This window comes from Triplophysa dalaica, chromosome 21 (assembly GCF_015846415.1).
Source record: "Triplophysa dalaica isolate WHDGS20190420 chromosome 21, ASM1584641v1, whole genome shotgun sequence".
NCBI lineage: Eukaryota > Metazoa > Chordata > Actinopteri > Cypriniformes > Nemacheilidae > Triplophysa > Triplophysa dalaica.
Genome location: NC_079562.1, coordinates 1,046,458 through 1,063,938, shown reverse-complemented (window position 1 = coordinate 1,063,938; position 17,481 = coordinate 1,046,458). Strand labels below are relative to the sequence as shown.

The window sequence follows — 17,481 nt, the reverse complement described above, 5'->3', positions numbered from 1 at the left end:
TGAATAATAACTATAATTATATCTTCTGAAACTTCACAGCAAACTCTCTCGAGTGTTTATTTCCTCTCACAAACACATCTGACATCTTTTGATGACCTTAAAGTCGACCGCACAACTCAAACATTTACCGCATACAGTACATACTATGAGGGATGCTCTGAGGTATCGTCCGCCGTTTTCAATCGGCCGATATTGGATTAATTTAACACCATCGGCAATAGCATGAAAAAGGCCGAAAATCAAACAGATTTCACAGCTCCCTAGTTTATTAATTAACTGCATGGAGTCAATAAGTTGGATGTGTGAATATCCTATTTTTTTCCTCTTTGCAAAATAGTTAATGTAAATAGCAACAGCACAGACTTTATTTAAATATATTAAAGACATTATCAATTTTAAGTCAGATTTGTAGGATGAATTGTTATTGTTTTTAATAATAGCAAAAATTACCTTTGAAGATTGTAATGTTGCCCTATTGTATTTTTATCTCAACTTACTTTTAGATTTAGGCAATTTACAGTTGTGCCCCTTTATGTTAAATGGATCATATTCATGTTCAGTAAAATAGATGAATGCAGAAAAACTAGCTAGTATTGTATAGTACTGTCTGCCTATAGTTGTTTGTTAAAATCGATGCATCCCTACATACTACACAAATATATTTTCTTGCCTAAACAGTACATGGTTTTGTGAGAACAGCATGTTTTTTGTTGGCACGTAACCTCGCACATGCACTTAATTTAATGAGGACTCCGCCAGCTGTTAAAAGTGTAGATGGTTCTTCTTAAGAATTAGCTTGAACCCATACGGAGACTGCGGCGGATGAGCCAGCACAGCCTGTTTTACCCCGGAGGAGATCTGTGCGTTTGATCTTTCATTCCTCTCCCACCCGACTCAAAGGAAACTCATCCTCCTGGGATTTCACCCCTGCGCAGAAAACAGCACACATACTATCAGTTTCTATTCGCTGAAGGTAACATAGAGCATCATGGGATATCCGACCAGTGATCGATCAAAGAGGACAGCGCTGCTATTCTTTCGGGATCGGGGGTTAATCTCCTCGACATGAGAACAGACTAAATTACTGGGTAGCGTTTGGTTTCAAGTTTAGCTGCGAGTCTCTCAGAACTATACCTGTATCATCCCAATATGACAGAAATAGAGAAACCGGATCCTAGAATAGTCTGATATGAAAAAAGATAAAATACATTTGCATGCGTAATCTCGACAAGAAAAACACTTGAAGTGCATGTCACAAACATAAGAAATGAAACATCAGACGGGCCAGATTGAGGTGCGGATGGAAGCACATCCCGTCTCATGAGATGAATCCAGCGCAGAAGAGCCGTCGGGATTAGATTGAGGCAGCGGTTCTCTATCAGTATGTTTGTCTTATAATGCACTTAAGATCTGGCTGATGTGAGCACGTTCTGCTCTCGAGGGGCTTGTTCGCCAGTGCTGTGAAAACAAACAAAAACTTCTCGCTGTTTCTCCAACAAATTGCTAAGAAAATAAAAGAAGCAGCGATTGAAAAAGTTCAGCGCTGGATTCAATCACAATGATGTGGTGGAGACATTACAAACATTTCATTGTTCAATAAGTTCCTTTCAAATATATTTTTATTGTTATAATACAAAAACAAATCCTGCCTACATCTTGCATTTACCATATTATGAGATTTTTTAAGATATATTGAACATTATTTAAATGTAAAGTGCAGCCGAAAATGATTCATCCTCATGTCAGGTCAAACCTGCATGCGTTTCTTTCTTATGCAGAACACTAAAGACGACAATTAGAAGAATGTTGATAATCAAACAACACTGAACCCCATTGACTTCCATTGTGTGAACAAAAAACCACAGAGACATTTCTCAAAATATCTTCTTTCAAGTTCCACTGAAGAAAGAGTCACAAAAAAGTTCACAACCATACCAAGAAGGAATAAATATTTATTTTCTGGGTGAAGCTTTAAGGCAACACAGGTCAAGTCACACTTGACAAATTCACCTCTCCTCTACAGACGAGACCTCTGGAATCAGTTCAAGCTCTCCTCCAACATCCAAAAGGAACAGAAACGAGCACATTTAAGCATTTGATATGACCAAACACGACCACAACCCCGCGGAGCAGATCTCAAACACACGTTTCTTATTATCCCCACATGTGTCTCCAATCTCATATCGAAAAACAGACATTTTCTAGGACCTTCACATTTGCTTGTGTTTGCTGTTGGTGTCTTGGTCGTGTTCTTCATCATCACATTTGTGCACCGTTCTACATATCGGATGATATGTTGATATACATCATGCTAACAATTACCACAGATCAGTCCTGAATAGTTAAGCTTCCGACTATGAGAGCAGGCAAATGCTTTTAAACACAATGTGACTATAAAGTCCCTGTGAACCGGAAGTTGCGATCGTTTTTACTTCCGTATTCTGACACATTTCCAAGTGTAAAGGAATTTCAAAGGAGAAAATTAGTGGGAATGGCTTGCGTTTTCCCCTGCGATTTGATTGGCTGTGTAAAAATAGCCGTTGCATTTTGAAATGAAGCTGGCAGCAGACTGACAGTAGAAGGGGAGGAGCTTACGGATGCTCCGCCCAAGCCGTCTAATTTACGTCATTTGAGATGGACGGTCATTCCAGCGCAGAAGTGCTGATTTTAATTTAAGATTATGAGGGCACATGAAATTTAGAAAGAAAATGAGCCACATTGATAATCTATTTACTGTAAACACTTCAATATTTCATGAAAAAATAAGAATTGTCAGTTTTAATTTGACTGGGACTTTAAGATGAGTTCCTTCAGAACCACACAAACAGGCTTATTTTAACTCATTATTTTTGCTCACGCAAACTAGCGCTCATTCCTACATGACTTTGTGCATTTGTGTGAAGCACAGAAATGTAATTTGTGTGTCTGCGTTTCCCTTCATGGCTTCAGGTGATCACATGACATTAATGAGCACGTATCAGCTTCTCTCATCTGTGTAATGACGGTGCTCGCCGAGCACGTCTGGAACTCACAGACAACTACAAACATCCAGACGATCAGACGCTCACGCAGACATGACAAAGATCTCCAACCAACAATTCAATAGTGAAATGTGAAGGAATGCTGGGTTTCTCCACACCTCAGTTGTCAATAAACTGCATTATATCTTAACTAAATATACTCCCAAGAAACATCACGGTTAAGGCCATTGCATATTGAGACGGAAATTTGCTTATAAATTTATAAAAAAATAATACGATCTCACGTTGTGTCAATCACATTTACACACTGCCGGAATGGGTTTTATTTTCTGTGTTTTCCACATCGGTAGCAAGCATTTTGAGGGGCGTTTTGACAATTCAGAGACACCGTACAAACGTGCGCCAAATACAAAAAAACTTGCAAAGACCTTAGTGCTTTAATATAGGGACCAATTCTCACTATTAACTAGTTGCTTATTAGCATGTCTGTTATTGGCATATTGGCTGTTTATTAGCACATAAACCTAACAACTACTTTAATAGAATTGGACCTTAAGATAAAGTCACAAGTGAAACTAAAACGACAGATTAGGCCATAAACACACACAACGTCGTTTTTGACAAGAAAAACTTTTTTAGTAAAAAAAAAGCTGGCATCGTTTGTTTACAACAGCAGCCGAACACCATGACTTAGTGGTCAAACATTTTAAAACAATAATAATAATTTCTCGACAGAAAGGCAATCAAAAGTTATTGAAAGTGAAAGTTCAATTTACATTTACACAAAACTATGCTCCAATCCGTTTTTGAAATCACGGTTTACACGATAGGATTATAATGTAAAACAGACGCTAGAAGCTTCAAAAAAGAAGTCTGAACACGGCCTTAATATCAGAATTATGTGCAATGGACATCAATGATATTAAATGGAGAGCAAATAGAAACTTTTGCTTAAATCTGATGTCGTCTCAGATATTCCTCCTGAGATAAAGATTCTCTGCCATTTGAGTTTGAGAAGAGATGTCAACAATGTGTCAAAGTGATCTTAGATTTGTCAAGTCTGCAATCAAAAGTCATTATTACTGAAGATAATATCTCATCAATTGACTCGAATCCAGATTATTCGACCTCTACAATCTACATTCATGTAACACCTCCGTACTCTTCATGCGTTTCAATTATTACACTCGTTTGTTTTTATATTTCATATCTAATATTATCTTATGAGAAACAAGTTGATACTTAAATGAAACAACCTCCTCAGATCTCCTTAGTTATCAGAAAGCAAGATCAAATATTGTCCTTTAGGATATAAGAAAATACAAATTAACGGAATATGTTGCAGAATATCTCAAAATTCAATATATTCCACAATGATTTGGTGCTGGCCGAGCTCCCGACTTCGTTTCTAAAACACACAGAGAGAGGCCAGATGAGCGGGTCAGAGAGGAAACGTCTAATGAAGGTCTCTGTGGCATACGGTCAAACGCTGGAGGGGGACCACAGGTAAAGTCCGTTTCCCATCATGCCTTTCCTGTCTTCCCAAGACCCTTCTGTGGCTAAAACGCTCCCATATGCTCCCACGTTCTCCCCGATGATGTTAACCACCTCATTTTGGTAAACACAGCCCGTTCACGCACAGCTGAGGTGCACTTTTGATCTCAAACACACGTTCTTTAGAGCGCACGCACGTGCCTCCGCATACACAACATGTAAATCAATGAGCCCCTGCCGGCCGGGAATCAACCACTCTCTAGTGTGTCTGGAGCGTGACGAACACATGCGCATCACCGTCATGTGTTTAACAGACAGCACACGATGTGTTTTCCGGCGTACATCTCTGCTCTGATCCAAAACCAGACATCCCCGACAGAAGTCTCACAGAGAAGTCACAAGAATGATCTGAGATCAGTAGGACGGGAATTCGTGCTGGGATGAACTGACCTCTGAACCGTCGTGAATTGATTTCTGATCTTCTGCACAGTCACGTAACACGTGTCTCCAACACCATCCGAGCTCTCAAACAAACTAAACAGCTGCTGTGTTCATCATCATCAAATCTAAACACTCAACACAGAAAATTGATTTTATTTCACAGACAAAAGAATAATTCATGTGTATTCTACATGAAATGGTTGAGGATGTATTCTGGGTGGAAAGCTGTTAAAGGCCACATCAAAAAAATACTCAGTATTTACTATAGTAAACTCAACTAGGGTATTGTACAGTATTTATTACGGTTTATTAATTCACTATAGTTAATAATACTAATACTAGAATACTAGAATACTACAGTACGGCCTACATGAAGTGTAGTAACAATTGATTAAAGTGAACTATGATACCAAGTATACTACAATATTTTATGTTGGCCATAACAACCTTGTCATCTCAAACAGAACAGAACAGAAAACAATACTGTACTACACTTCAGTATTTACTATAGTAAACTATTCAACATGTCCTAGATGCCAAAAAATGAAAATTCTGTCATCATTTTGGATTTGGATTCAATTTATTGTCATTACACATATAACAAGTACAGTGTAACGAAATGGATTTAAGAAGAAAAATACAGCATAACACGAGGGAAGTGGAGAGAAAAACAGATACACATAATACACCATAGACAAGACTTGCAACAGGGTAAGATAATCCAGCCCATCAAGCAGCCATCCGGTCCAGTGCCATTACGGCGCCGCTCACAGACCCGCTTGTCAGGCTGGCGGTTCAAAGCTACGGAGGAGCATTTACTCACCCGCATGTTATTTCTTCCCTGTATAAATATCTAATTTTGTTGGGGTTTTTCCTACTATGGTAGTAGATGACGTCCCAGAACTGAAAGTGTGTAACATTCTTACAAATATCTTTCTCATCAGAACAATCATCAGAACAGGGTAAGTGATGACAGAATTTTCTTTTTTGGGTGAACTGTGCCTTTAAAGCATACCAATTTATTTACTACAGTTGACTGAAGTTAATACCATCAAGCACAGAAATACTACATCATACGTTCAAACTCGTTTTAATTGACCATGTCAAGCTTCAGAAGCCAGCACGTTTAACAGTGTAAAGAAGTCAGAATGCATGAAATAGCATGTTACCCCGTCTCTAAAGTATGCATCAGCATTATTTACCACGGTTCATTCCGTGTTTTCAGTTTGGAAAGCCAGGCTTCACCTGAAATACAGGTCACACCTGACCGCATAACAAACACAAAAACACTGACTTACATCCGTTAAGCTTTCATCAGACCTGTAAAGATCTTTTGTAGCTCGGATGCTTTTCAACATTGTGATCGTATCTTGTTTTGGCTATTGTTGAGAACTCACGTTACTTTAAAAAGGATGTAAACACAGCAGGAAATACTTCCAGAGACAAGCCCGGTCACGCTCGCTGAAACTTCACAACACAAGAGACGATACTCAACACAGCCCTTTATTTTTCTCTTCTTTAGACCTGGATTAATAGAACCATGTGATAAAATAGACATTGTGTGCACTGGAAGAAAACAGCGATATGACAAACACATCACGGCAACGCCTGTCAGGAGTGAACCGCTGACAAACAATGAATGTCCTCAAGGGGAGAACGGAGGGCTTGTGGGATTTGGAGTTTTGTGTTTCACATTTGAGGAACGAGGTGCTGCCCAGGGGCTTCCAAAAACCTGTGACCGTGAAGAGCAAAAAGGCAAAGGGAGATCATCTCTCTCAACTCAACTCAACTCAACTTTATTTATATAGCGCTTTTTACAATTTTCATTGTTACAAAGCAGCTGTACATGAGACACATTTAATACAAGTATGAATTCTAAAGCAGCCCCCCCGGCCAGGCAGATAGTGCAAAACAATATGCAAACGGTGGTGAGGAACCCAAAACTCCCATCGAGAAAAAAAACCTCAGGGGAACCCAGGCCCAACCAGGGGATTCCAGTTCCCCTCTGGCAAAAGCTGCTGCCTCTGCACAAGCTCATCAGTGCTTGCACAACAAGGCTTAATAAAAATATAAAAATTAAAGATTATCATTAACAATCTAATAGCATTTGAAATGTTGTAGAAAAAAACAAAGTTGTCGCGTCCTTTATCCAGCTCTATCCTCTTAGCACTTGTCAGGTCACCGCTTCCCATTCTCAGCTCTGCCATCAGGTCTGGGCATGAACTGCATCCTGCGGTAACCTTGGAACAAAGAGACAAGACTGGCTGAGAGTAGAGTACTGTTCTGCACTCTTTGATGCAACAAGTACATCATTTGTTGTTGGATGTGTTCCTGGTTCCGGTTGATCTAAATAATGCAGCCTAAATCCTCTGAGGATTAATATTATGGAGGTGTAGTGTATGCAAGATTAAAAAGATGAGTCTTTAGTCTAGATTTAAACTGACAGAGTGTGTCTGCCTCCCGGACCGTGCAGGGAAGAATATTCCAAAGTTTAGGCGCTAGATAAAGAAAAGGATCTACCACCTGCACTTGATTTTGAAATTCTAGGTATTACCAACTGACAGGACCCCTTTAGAGCGTAATGTACGTGGTGGTCTGTAATACAATAGAAGTTCATTCAAATACTGCGGCGCTAGACCATGTAGGGCTTTATAGGTAATAAGCAAGATCTTAAAGTTAATGCGATGCTTTATAGGTAACCAGTGCAAGGTTGACAGAACCGGGGTTATATGCTCATACTCTCTGCTCTAATGGAAAACACAGGGACTGTGCCAGACGTGATAGACAACACACAGGAGAGGAAACACGTTGAAGCTTCCAGCCTGGTATCACCTAAATCATCAGATATCATTAACTCCCATTGTAGGAAAAAATATTGTTGAACACAAAATAAGATATTTTGAAGAATGTAGGACAGCAAACAGTTCTGGGGCACTTTTGACTACCATGTTTTTTCCCTACTATGGGTGTCAATGGGGGGCAAAATAAGTCTGGTTATAAGCATTCTTCCAAACATCTTTCTCTGTGTTCATCAGAACAAAGTAATTTATAGAGATTTGGAACAACTCGAAGGTAATGAAATGATGACAGAATTTTCATTTTTGGGTGAAGTATCCCTTTAAGACCTGTAATCTAAAAGATGCGGAACACAAGAGAAGATATTTTGAAGAACATTGATAACCAAACAACACTGCACTATATTGACTTCCATTACGTGAACGCAAAACCACTGAGACATTTCTCAAAATATCTTGTTTTCTGTTCAACTGAACAAAGAGATTTATAATGACTCAAGAGTGATACATAAGGGCAGAATGTGTATTTGGGGGTGAACTATCCCCAAAGAAGTTTATGCTAACGCTATGGTGCCATGTGTCAATGCTTTATGATGGAGGCCTATTTGCATCGCAAAGCTTTTGTGCTCGATCCCAAGGAAACAAACATAGTAATACAAAAAACGTATAGCTTGGATAAAAGCATTTGACAAAATGGACTTAAATCTAACAGTTCCACGAACGTGCCTTAATTCACTTCAACATGAACTTGACAACTGGAAGATGCTCTGGACTTCATTAAGGCTTAAAGAAGATCACAGATAACACAGCGTTTTGGTTTCAATACAGGCGCTCACAAACCGAGGACATAAAAGACCCATCCACCCCAGAGCTCAAAGCAAAAGGCAGCTGTAAACTTCTGTACAGACGCTGTATAATCTCAAATCATTGCCTGAAACCTACAGACAGGAAGTTACTCAGCACCAGATCCTTGATTAGAGCAAAGAGCAGCTAATTGATTATAATGACTTCAGTATGTGTGTCGGCCGGGCGAGAGAGAGCAAGAGAGAGAGAGAGGGAGGGAGCGAGGGAGGACTGGAGCGACCGGCCCTCTACACAACACAAACACACTCCAGTTTCAGCCCTGAGGGTCGTTCAATGATCAGAAACAGCACAACGTTAAGAATCAAGCTCAAATAAATGTTCGAATTTGTTTCGCATCGAGTTTAACAGACATTTTATATCCATCATACAATCGTTTGGCTTTGACATGATTCGTTTTAAGCATTTAATTACTTGCATGGCTAAAAGCAGGTATGATGGTATATACAATGATGATAGAAATTCTGCTATATCACACAAGTTTTGTGAACATTAATTGACCCCTGTGTAATTCTAAACCTGTATGGCTTTCTTTTGGCGTGCAGGTAAAATGTGGATGTGGCCATTCAGTTGGGTTGTTTCAATGGTTGGGTTAAATATGGGCATTTTCTAAGTTAATTGAAACCAACCATTGGGTTTCTCTATATGAAGAGTTCGGTTCCAAAATGATTTACCCTAAATTTTTCTAAAATCATGTTTTTTATTGTGCATTCCAATTACTATCAATCAATGAAACTGCAGTTGGTTTGTTATGAGTTAAGCCATAATAACTCAAAAATAACAGCGAATGAACACAAGAAAAACATGAGAACATAAAAAACGGAGTTATCTCATTTTGAACCAAACTCTTCATATTTTACTCAACCACGTTAGTTGACACAATCCAGCGTCACAAAGATCACTGACCAATCCTAAGCACCCAACTGAGGCAAACAGTGCGCCCCGGTGTTTAATTCACTTTTTACATACCTACGTTTACCAGCGCGAACCTTTCATTCATGAGGAACGGCAGGAGCACTCGTCCGGTCTAAAGAAGAGCTGTTACTCAAAGACCTCTGTCCCACAATTCAAAAAGTTTTCACCACACCAGCCGATTCAGAACTAGCCAACCAGTCATTTTCCCACCGCACAACACAAGACACGGCCTCCACGCTGATGCTTGGATGGTTTTCAATGCACCCTTACTGAGGCACAGAAACGAGTCAACCCCCCCCCCCCCATTCTCTCTACGCACCGTGAAACACCCCCATCATCCCCATCATTCAACCCCAACCAGATGTTTCCAGAGCAAGGAACCAAAGTGTGTGAGGGTCCGTTTCAGAAACACACACAGAAGTACACGAACGAAAGATGTGGGCCGCACAGTCTCTCGTGCATCGGGTGTGTTTTTGTGAAACACTTGCCTTCAAGCTTATGTTTTACTCGACCTAGCGAGGTGCTTTTCAGAAATAAGCTCTCATTTTGAAATTCGTCTCAGCTGCCTCCATGTGAGATTTCAAGAAACCATAGAAACTAAAGATGAAAACTACATGAGCGTTATCGACTACATAACTCGACGTAAAAAGATCTCGTTCTCGTACGTTTCTTAAAGGTTATTTGCACAGGATTCAGTGGCTTTAACTTTAAGAAACAAATGACTGAAAGAACAGTTCAGCAAAAATCTTTACACAATGAACATTCATGCAGTTCAAATCCCAGTTTTCTTTTCCTTCACGAAAAACTCAGATATTCTGGACAACATCTTACAGGGTCTGAATAACCGATGCCAGACGTTTCACTCCTTAACATATTATTTAGTTTCTAACATTATATTTATGAAAAGCACGGCCATCAGCTCATCCCCTCGAGGTGTTCCCGAAGCTCTGTTCTCGCTGGAAACCATGTGAGATGCAAATGTTTGTGAGCTTTGGCACACTCAGAGACCATAACTTAACCAGACCGAGAGGGACGTTTGTTAAACCGATTACACAGCTGGTAATTTCCTTCCAATGCTGAAGTCCTTCATTGCTTTCACAGAGATATGGAGGAGGAGGAAAGTACGGCTCGTTTCTGACACTTGGAATTCTCAGAGCTCGACAAAAAGTCAGAACGCTATTGAGCCGAGAGGCCTGGGAGTTCCGGACAGAACAAGGACTTTAATCTGAGTCTAGCGGACCCCCGTCTGAGCTCCAATTGAGCCCCCCGTCCCCTCAGCTGGAGCCCAGCAAAGAGACATTTAAATAACTACGTTGTTTTCTCACACTTAAGTCGAGTTGTGTGACGCCCTGGCAGTCAAGGAGAAAAGGTTCAGCCATATCCAACGCCAAACTTTTACATTTTCTTTAAAGAGGAAGTTCAGCCAAAATGAAAATTGTATCATTTACTCCTCATGTCATTCCAAATACAGCTTATATATGCAAGACACAAAAGGACATATTTTCAAGACAAATGGAAAACAAACAATACTGGACTCAACACGACTTCTCAAAATATCTTCTGATGTGTTCCACTTAGGTTGGGGAAAATAAATAATGACAGATTTTTTTGGGGTGAACTATCCCTTTAAGAATCCAAATGTGCTTTAAGAAGCATTTCCAAAAAATGTCACTGACAATATTGATCTCTGCAAATATTGACCAGCAACTGACCTTGCATTTAGAAAACAGTTTAATATTAACCGTGAGCTATCACCATTTCAAGCCAATTCGAAGCGTACACAACTACGGCTTCAAGAACTAAAACAGCTATTCATTTACACCTGAAGTGTTTCTCTGAACGGGACGGCCGTTTGATGTTGCAGTGGAGGGAGGTGGGCTGTGTTTCCTAAACGGAAATGCCAGAGCATTTTAATAGAGCAAACACTTTCCTGACTTCCTGAAGGAAATGACTTCAAACACAGCTGAGAGACAATGAGATGAGGGGCAATCTGTCTGTCAATAGCCTGTGTGTCAACAACAAACTATCAGATACACATCAACAGGAAGACAAACACAACACAGAGGTGTGTGAAGAGTCTTTTATAACCAATACCAGCACAAAAGTGCTCTTAATCATTGCTAGTTTTAACATGATGCCGATTACAGCATCTATAATAACCACAAACTAATTAATACAAGTTTTTAAACACACCTGCATACCTCATTGAATTTAAATATTCATTAAAACACACTAAAAAAGACAGATTCAACCATTAAAACAGCCTTAAATACCTTTTCACAACTGATCATGTGCCTTTCAATAATACAAAACAATAATAATACATTTCCCTCAATATAATCGCAGGCAATTCTTTTCTTGCGTTTATTTAGTTCTGAACATGTTTCACCTTGGACTCCCAAAACAGATATATTGAACTCATACAAAGGGAAATAAAAAGACTCGAAGTGTGCTGAATGGGAAAATCTTTAAAGCCTATTTTAATTTCCATTTTCCCGTCGTGGCCCCAAATGTACCACCATTCAACCCCGATCACAAAAGCATCAAACAGGCAGGTCAACTCCAGCTAATCTCCAGCAACAATACATTAACAAAAGACCCCTGACAGCCCCATCCAAACATCTGACCTTCTGAAAGGCCATTTCCCAAACCTGACACGGGGGTCAAAAACTCATGAAAGTATAAAAACACAACAGAAATCCGGCACAGGGCTTTTCTTTCAAATAAAGGTTCTTCTTTGCATAACTTTTTGTGTTCATGTTTCGATTTAATGGACTGCAAGTCGCTTCAAATAAAAGCATCTGATGCACAAAAGTAACTTTTGGACTTGTAAGGTTCTTCGTATGCGCGAGATGTTTGTACAGAGTACAGATCATTAGCAACAAACTAAAGATGTTTTATAGCTTCTTGGCGTCAGGTTATAAACTCTTTCTTATGGAAACTTTTGTTTGTAAGTACACACCTGCCCACAAGCTCAACACACCTTCACACAAAACAGTTTGCAAACTTTAAAACAGCGCAAGAGTAACAGAGTTTAACTTGAAACACAAGTTGAAAAGTTTTCACGCGTCTGTAACATGACGGAACATGTTCAGTGTTGTTGACACAATGTATCCGGAGCTTTACGCGTTTATGTGAAAGATTGAACAGCGCGTTTTACCTTGTAGTTGCATTTATCGGCGTTTTCTCTCTTTCCTCCGGTTACCGTCGCGCCGAAGAACACAAACACGGATAAAACCGTAAAGAAATGCACCAGCGTCAGTGATCCGGCCATCACACCCGCACATGAAGCTCCGCGGATGAGAAGTGAATGAAAGTCTATGAGGGAGGGAGGGAAAGGGTGGGAGAGAGAGAGAGAGAGAGAGGGAGGGAGGGAGAAAGAGAGAGAGAGAGAGAGAGAGAGAGAAGGGAGGGGGAGGGAGGGAGAAAGAGAGAGAGAGAGAGAGAGAGAGAGAGAAGGAGGGAGGGAGAGAGAGAGAGAAAGAAGGAGGGAGGGAGAGAGATAGAGAGAGAGAGAGAAGGAGGGAGGGAGGGAGAAAGAGAGAGAGAAGGGAGGGGGAGGGAGGGAGAGGGAGAGAGAGAGAGAGAGAGAGAGAGAGAAGGAGGGAGGGAGAAAGAGAGAGAGAGAGAGAGAGAGAGAGAGAGAGAGAGAGAGAGGAGGGAGGGAGAGAGAGAGAGAGAGTGTGTGTGTGTGTGTGTGTGTGTCTTGCAAGTGAGTAAAAAACTCCTTTTCGTGACATTCTCACTTGTATTAATGCTTTAAAATGAATGTTATCGCAACTTAGTTTTTGCATGATTTGCACCTACATCTTACGTAATCACAAGCTTATGAGTTCTCTGGTGGATCGGGATCAAACCCTTGACATAAGCATTGCTAGCTCATTAAAAAAAATGGGACAATATAAATTGTATAGAACGATATTTTTTGAAAATCAAAAAATGCTCATAGTTTTAGGGGGTAGGGGAAGGGCATAACATATACAGTTTGTACACTATAAACATCACAGCGCCTATGGACTGTCCCCAATGAGATTAAATACGTTTGTGTGTGCGTACACTCTTGCACAATGCCAAATGTTATTTTATTCCACAGTAATTTTGTGTTACCAAACCTGACAGCCCACACGAGCAAGTGTGTGAAAACACCCGGTTATGACATGTTACAAACAAATTGTGACATCCAAAATATGTCAGATAAGTGTATGATATCAGTGGTGAACGTCATGACTCATGAGAGCACTGAGGTATTTATTTCACAGTTTTTGTTATTGCAAACTTTCCTCTTTCTAGTTAGTGGAAATCCTATCTAGTTCGCTTCCTAAATATAAACATGGTTAATACTGCTCCGCCGAACACATTTGTGCTCAATACGTTACAGAAATCCAGGCATGTGAAAACAAGTGGGAAAAAGTGTTTAATTGACTGTTTAATGTTTCAAGAAATGTGTCTTGGTTTGAGATCTTTGGGCTAATAATATTGTTACGAAGAAAAAACGTATTTTATCCCTTTCAAATGATGCATCCTGCGATGGGTTGGCACTCCATCCAGGGTGTATCCTGCCTTGATGCCCGGAGACTCCTGAGATAGGCGCAGGCTCCCCGTGACCCGAGGTAGTTCGGATAAGCGGTAGAAAATGGATGGATGGATGGAAATGATGCATTATCTGATGGAAGTCCTGGTGATTTCACAGGCAATGTCTCAAACCTAGAAATAGGCAACGACAGAAAGTTTAGCTCATCTGCTCTGTAGCCCACAGTCACACTGTGCATCCAACTATTCAGTTTCACTTCAAAGACAAAAAAACTGGAGGCTAAAGGAATATGCAGTATTTAAGCCTTCTGTCTGCACAGATACACCCAGATCTTCTTTCTGCTCATCTTCTGTTACTATTGACACCTACATGAAAGGAGCTGCTTTAAAGATGACCACACCAACAATGCCCCTAAACAGCTTTTATGAGTCTTACATATTGCAGGGCTGACATAATTCTCGATGGCCCGGTTTCACAGACAAGGTTTTAACTGGATATAACTTTCCCAGAAATATATTGAAATATATCAGTGCCTTTGTTTTGTCTCGAGACAAACACCAGTGATGTAGGCCTGTTCTTCTAAGGCATTATATCTAAGCGCCATAAATATCTTAATTTAACTAGGATAGTCTTGACTTAAGCTAAGCCATGTGTTTGAAACCGGGCCTATGGCATTCACCTCGCTGACCTATTGTTTACCTCTCCTCTATTTTCTTTTTCTCTGTTTACTTATCGGTCTGTCTTTTCATCCCCTTTCCCATAAGGGACCTCATTTGGGCCAAACATGAACTTGGGGTTCCCATGGATTTACATTCAAACTAAAATTCAGAAAACATACTATTTTTGCGCACTAACACAAGGCGACATCGATAGTTATTCGTTCCAAACAACTGGGAGCTTTTTCCAAGATTACATTTTCGTCTGAGAAACTGAAAATCAAAGCAGGCTCAAGTGCGCCACATTTCGTTTTGTGGAGGAATTTACAGGCGGTGATGTCAATGAGCGAGACAGGACAACTTTTTCTTCAAATGTCCCCTTGTCGAGGAATTTTGGTCTGACTTTTAAAATTTGGATTAGAGGTAAATTTCCGTAAGGGTTGATAGTGCATGTGAACATATGACATCAGGTGGCACTCAATGATCTCAGCAGTGTTTTATGACCTTCGAGTGTATCCTGTAACAACAACACTGGAGAAAAACTGAAGACAAAAGTCTAGAATGTGCACGTTTTTATGGACATATATGACTAAACATTGTCTGTAATCTATTCACATGTAGAATAAAACACATTACTCTTCATCATGTCATCTGTCATGTGTGCAATGTCCTCTCTAAACTCATGTTGACAGTCTGTGTGTTTATTAATGTACTGATTTTATTATTACGTTGTATTATTTATAGTAATAAGCAAACATTATGGTAATAAACCTAACCATGTCACTAAATGAAATTACGAGGTCATATTTAATATAGATTTCAGGTGATGATTTACTTCATGCAGTATTTTAATCATGCGTCTACAATCAGAATAATGTCATTTTCACTTTAGGATATTCAAACACTGTCAGTACTGCAGATAAATACACAAAAGTCAGACAAATGTACACATCTAGACATGAAGATACACACAAGTGTAAGAGAATCACACAACTGTGAGTCTACTGTACATTATGATGATGGTTGTGTTGTTCTGGTTGTGTATCGTACAGAAATCTGATGTGTGTCTGATCTACGACAGCAGTGAAGAGACGGCAATAAATCAGCAGCATCAGTCCTCATGAACAAATACAACAAACAGTCAGCGAGAGGATTCAAACACAGCAGACATTCAACAAATCTATAGAGTATTTTAAATGACAAAGACCAATGACCAGTGAAATGACTATAAAGACCAACAACAGTGAGTGGGAGGATGATAAACGTGTAACTCAGCAGCACGAGGAACAAAGTGCCCAAAATCATTCTGCGTTTCTGAGACGTCAGTGATATTGCGTGAGAAAGACCCCTCCATGTACCAACAAAACACACAATGATCACTGGATAGGGGATCAAACACGCTACAGACCGCCAGAGAAGATCAAAATACAGATCATCTGGTTCTATTGTTGCAAAGATCAGAGGCACAAACCAGATGATGAGAGAAATCAAACAGGAGGATTTCAGTGTCTGGTGAGTTTTGTGCCAGATAGGATGAGACACCAAAAGATATCTTTCAAACGCCACACATGCCATAAAATACACACCTACAACCAGAGAATAAAAATGTGCAGCCCACAACATATCTGTCTGTTCCCATGTCATTAACATGAGACAAATCAACTGTATGAGATCTGAAAGAATCAAATGAATCACAAAAACTGAAGCAGTTCGATGAGACTTGATGAGACAACACAACACATACAGAGTTAAGAGCATGATCGGAATCTCAACAACTGAAAGAGTCCAGATGAACACTGAACGAGCAAATGACTGTTTGTCCTCAAAACTCTTATATGATTCCCACTCTTTAGGTGTCAGAGAGCCAACTGAAAAAACTACCACATATGAACCATTGGACCGATCTGATTCGTAGTTATTTTTGTTGTCTTCTGTCATGAGGTAATCTGATTGGTTGTTGGTGATGTTGTGTTGTGTCATGATGTAATCTGATTGGTTGTGGATGATGTTGTGTTCTGTCATGATGTTAAACTGTTGAGAGTCGACACTGAAATAATAACAAACCTTTCGTAAGTTTGACTCTGTAAAGAAACATGTTAACAAACACAAATACACATTCATGTGTGACTGATGTTTACACACAATGTCATGTACTTGAATACAGATTTGGGATGGGGTCCAACAAACGACAATACATCAATTTAATATAATATACAAAAACTGTACAAACCCAAATTCTAAGATTGCTCATATAAATCTGTGTAAGATAGTAACTGCAGTTTGGATAAAAGTCTTTTTCTATCTGGTGTTTTTCATCAAAGCTTCTTTCTTTGCCTAAAACATCAAAACTCCTCAATTTCAGCAAAGAAACGAAAGCGTTGATGAGTCCCGTCTGAATATTTATCAAAGATGAATTGAGAATGAAGGTCTAAGCCAAAGTATTGAGAAGATCTCACCTGCTCAAGCTCTTGTTTCAGGTTTTCAAGGAGCTATCCTTTCTCTAAACTACACAAAAAGAGAAAATTAAAATGAACATCCTTCACACATCCCACCAATGTCATATTATCTGCACATTTCATCAGATTAATAATATCACCAGTCATCTCATTTATAAACACTTTCATTCAGTAAAAACAACATTTAATCAAATATTTCACACACATTTCATTGACAAACTATCAGAGACACACTAGAGATTAAAACACAGACAGACAGATGTGATGGATGTGAGGATGATGATGATGATGAGACCTGATAGATGTGATGAAGATGATGATGACGATGAGACCTGATAGATGATGATGATG

General features: G+C 39.6%; 1 protein-coding gene across 1 annotated transcript in view; it reads right to left on the bottom strand.

Moving 5' to 3' along the window:
* The window catches only part of il17rd (interleukin 17 receptor D), a 28,579-nt gene extending 15,777 nt beyond the window's left edge, over positions 1-12,802 (bottom strand). Inside the window, 1 exon segment of the mRNA XM_056734801.1 lies at positions 12,648-12,802. Coding sequence (XP_056590779.1) covers positions 12,648-12,761 — 114 coding nt within the window. The 5' untranslated portion in view covers positions 12,762-12,802.
* Between the last annotated feature and the right edge of the window lie 4,679 nt (positions 12,803-17,481).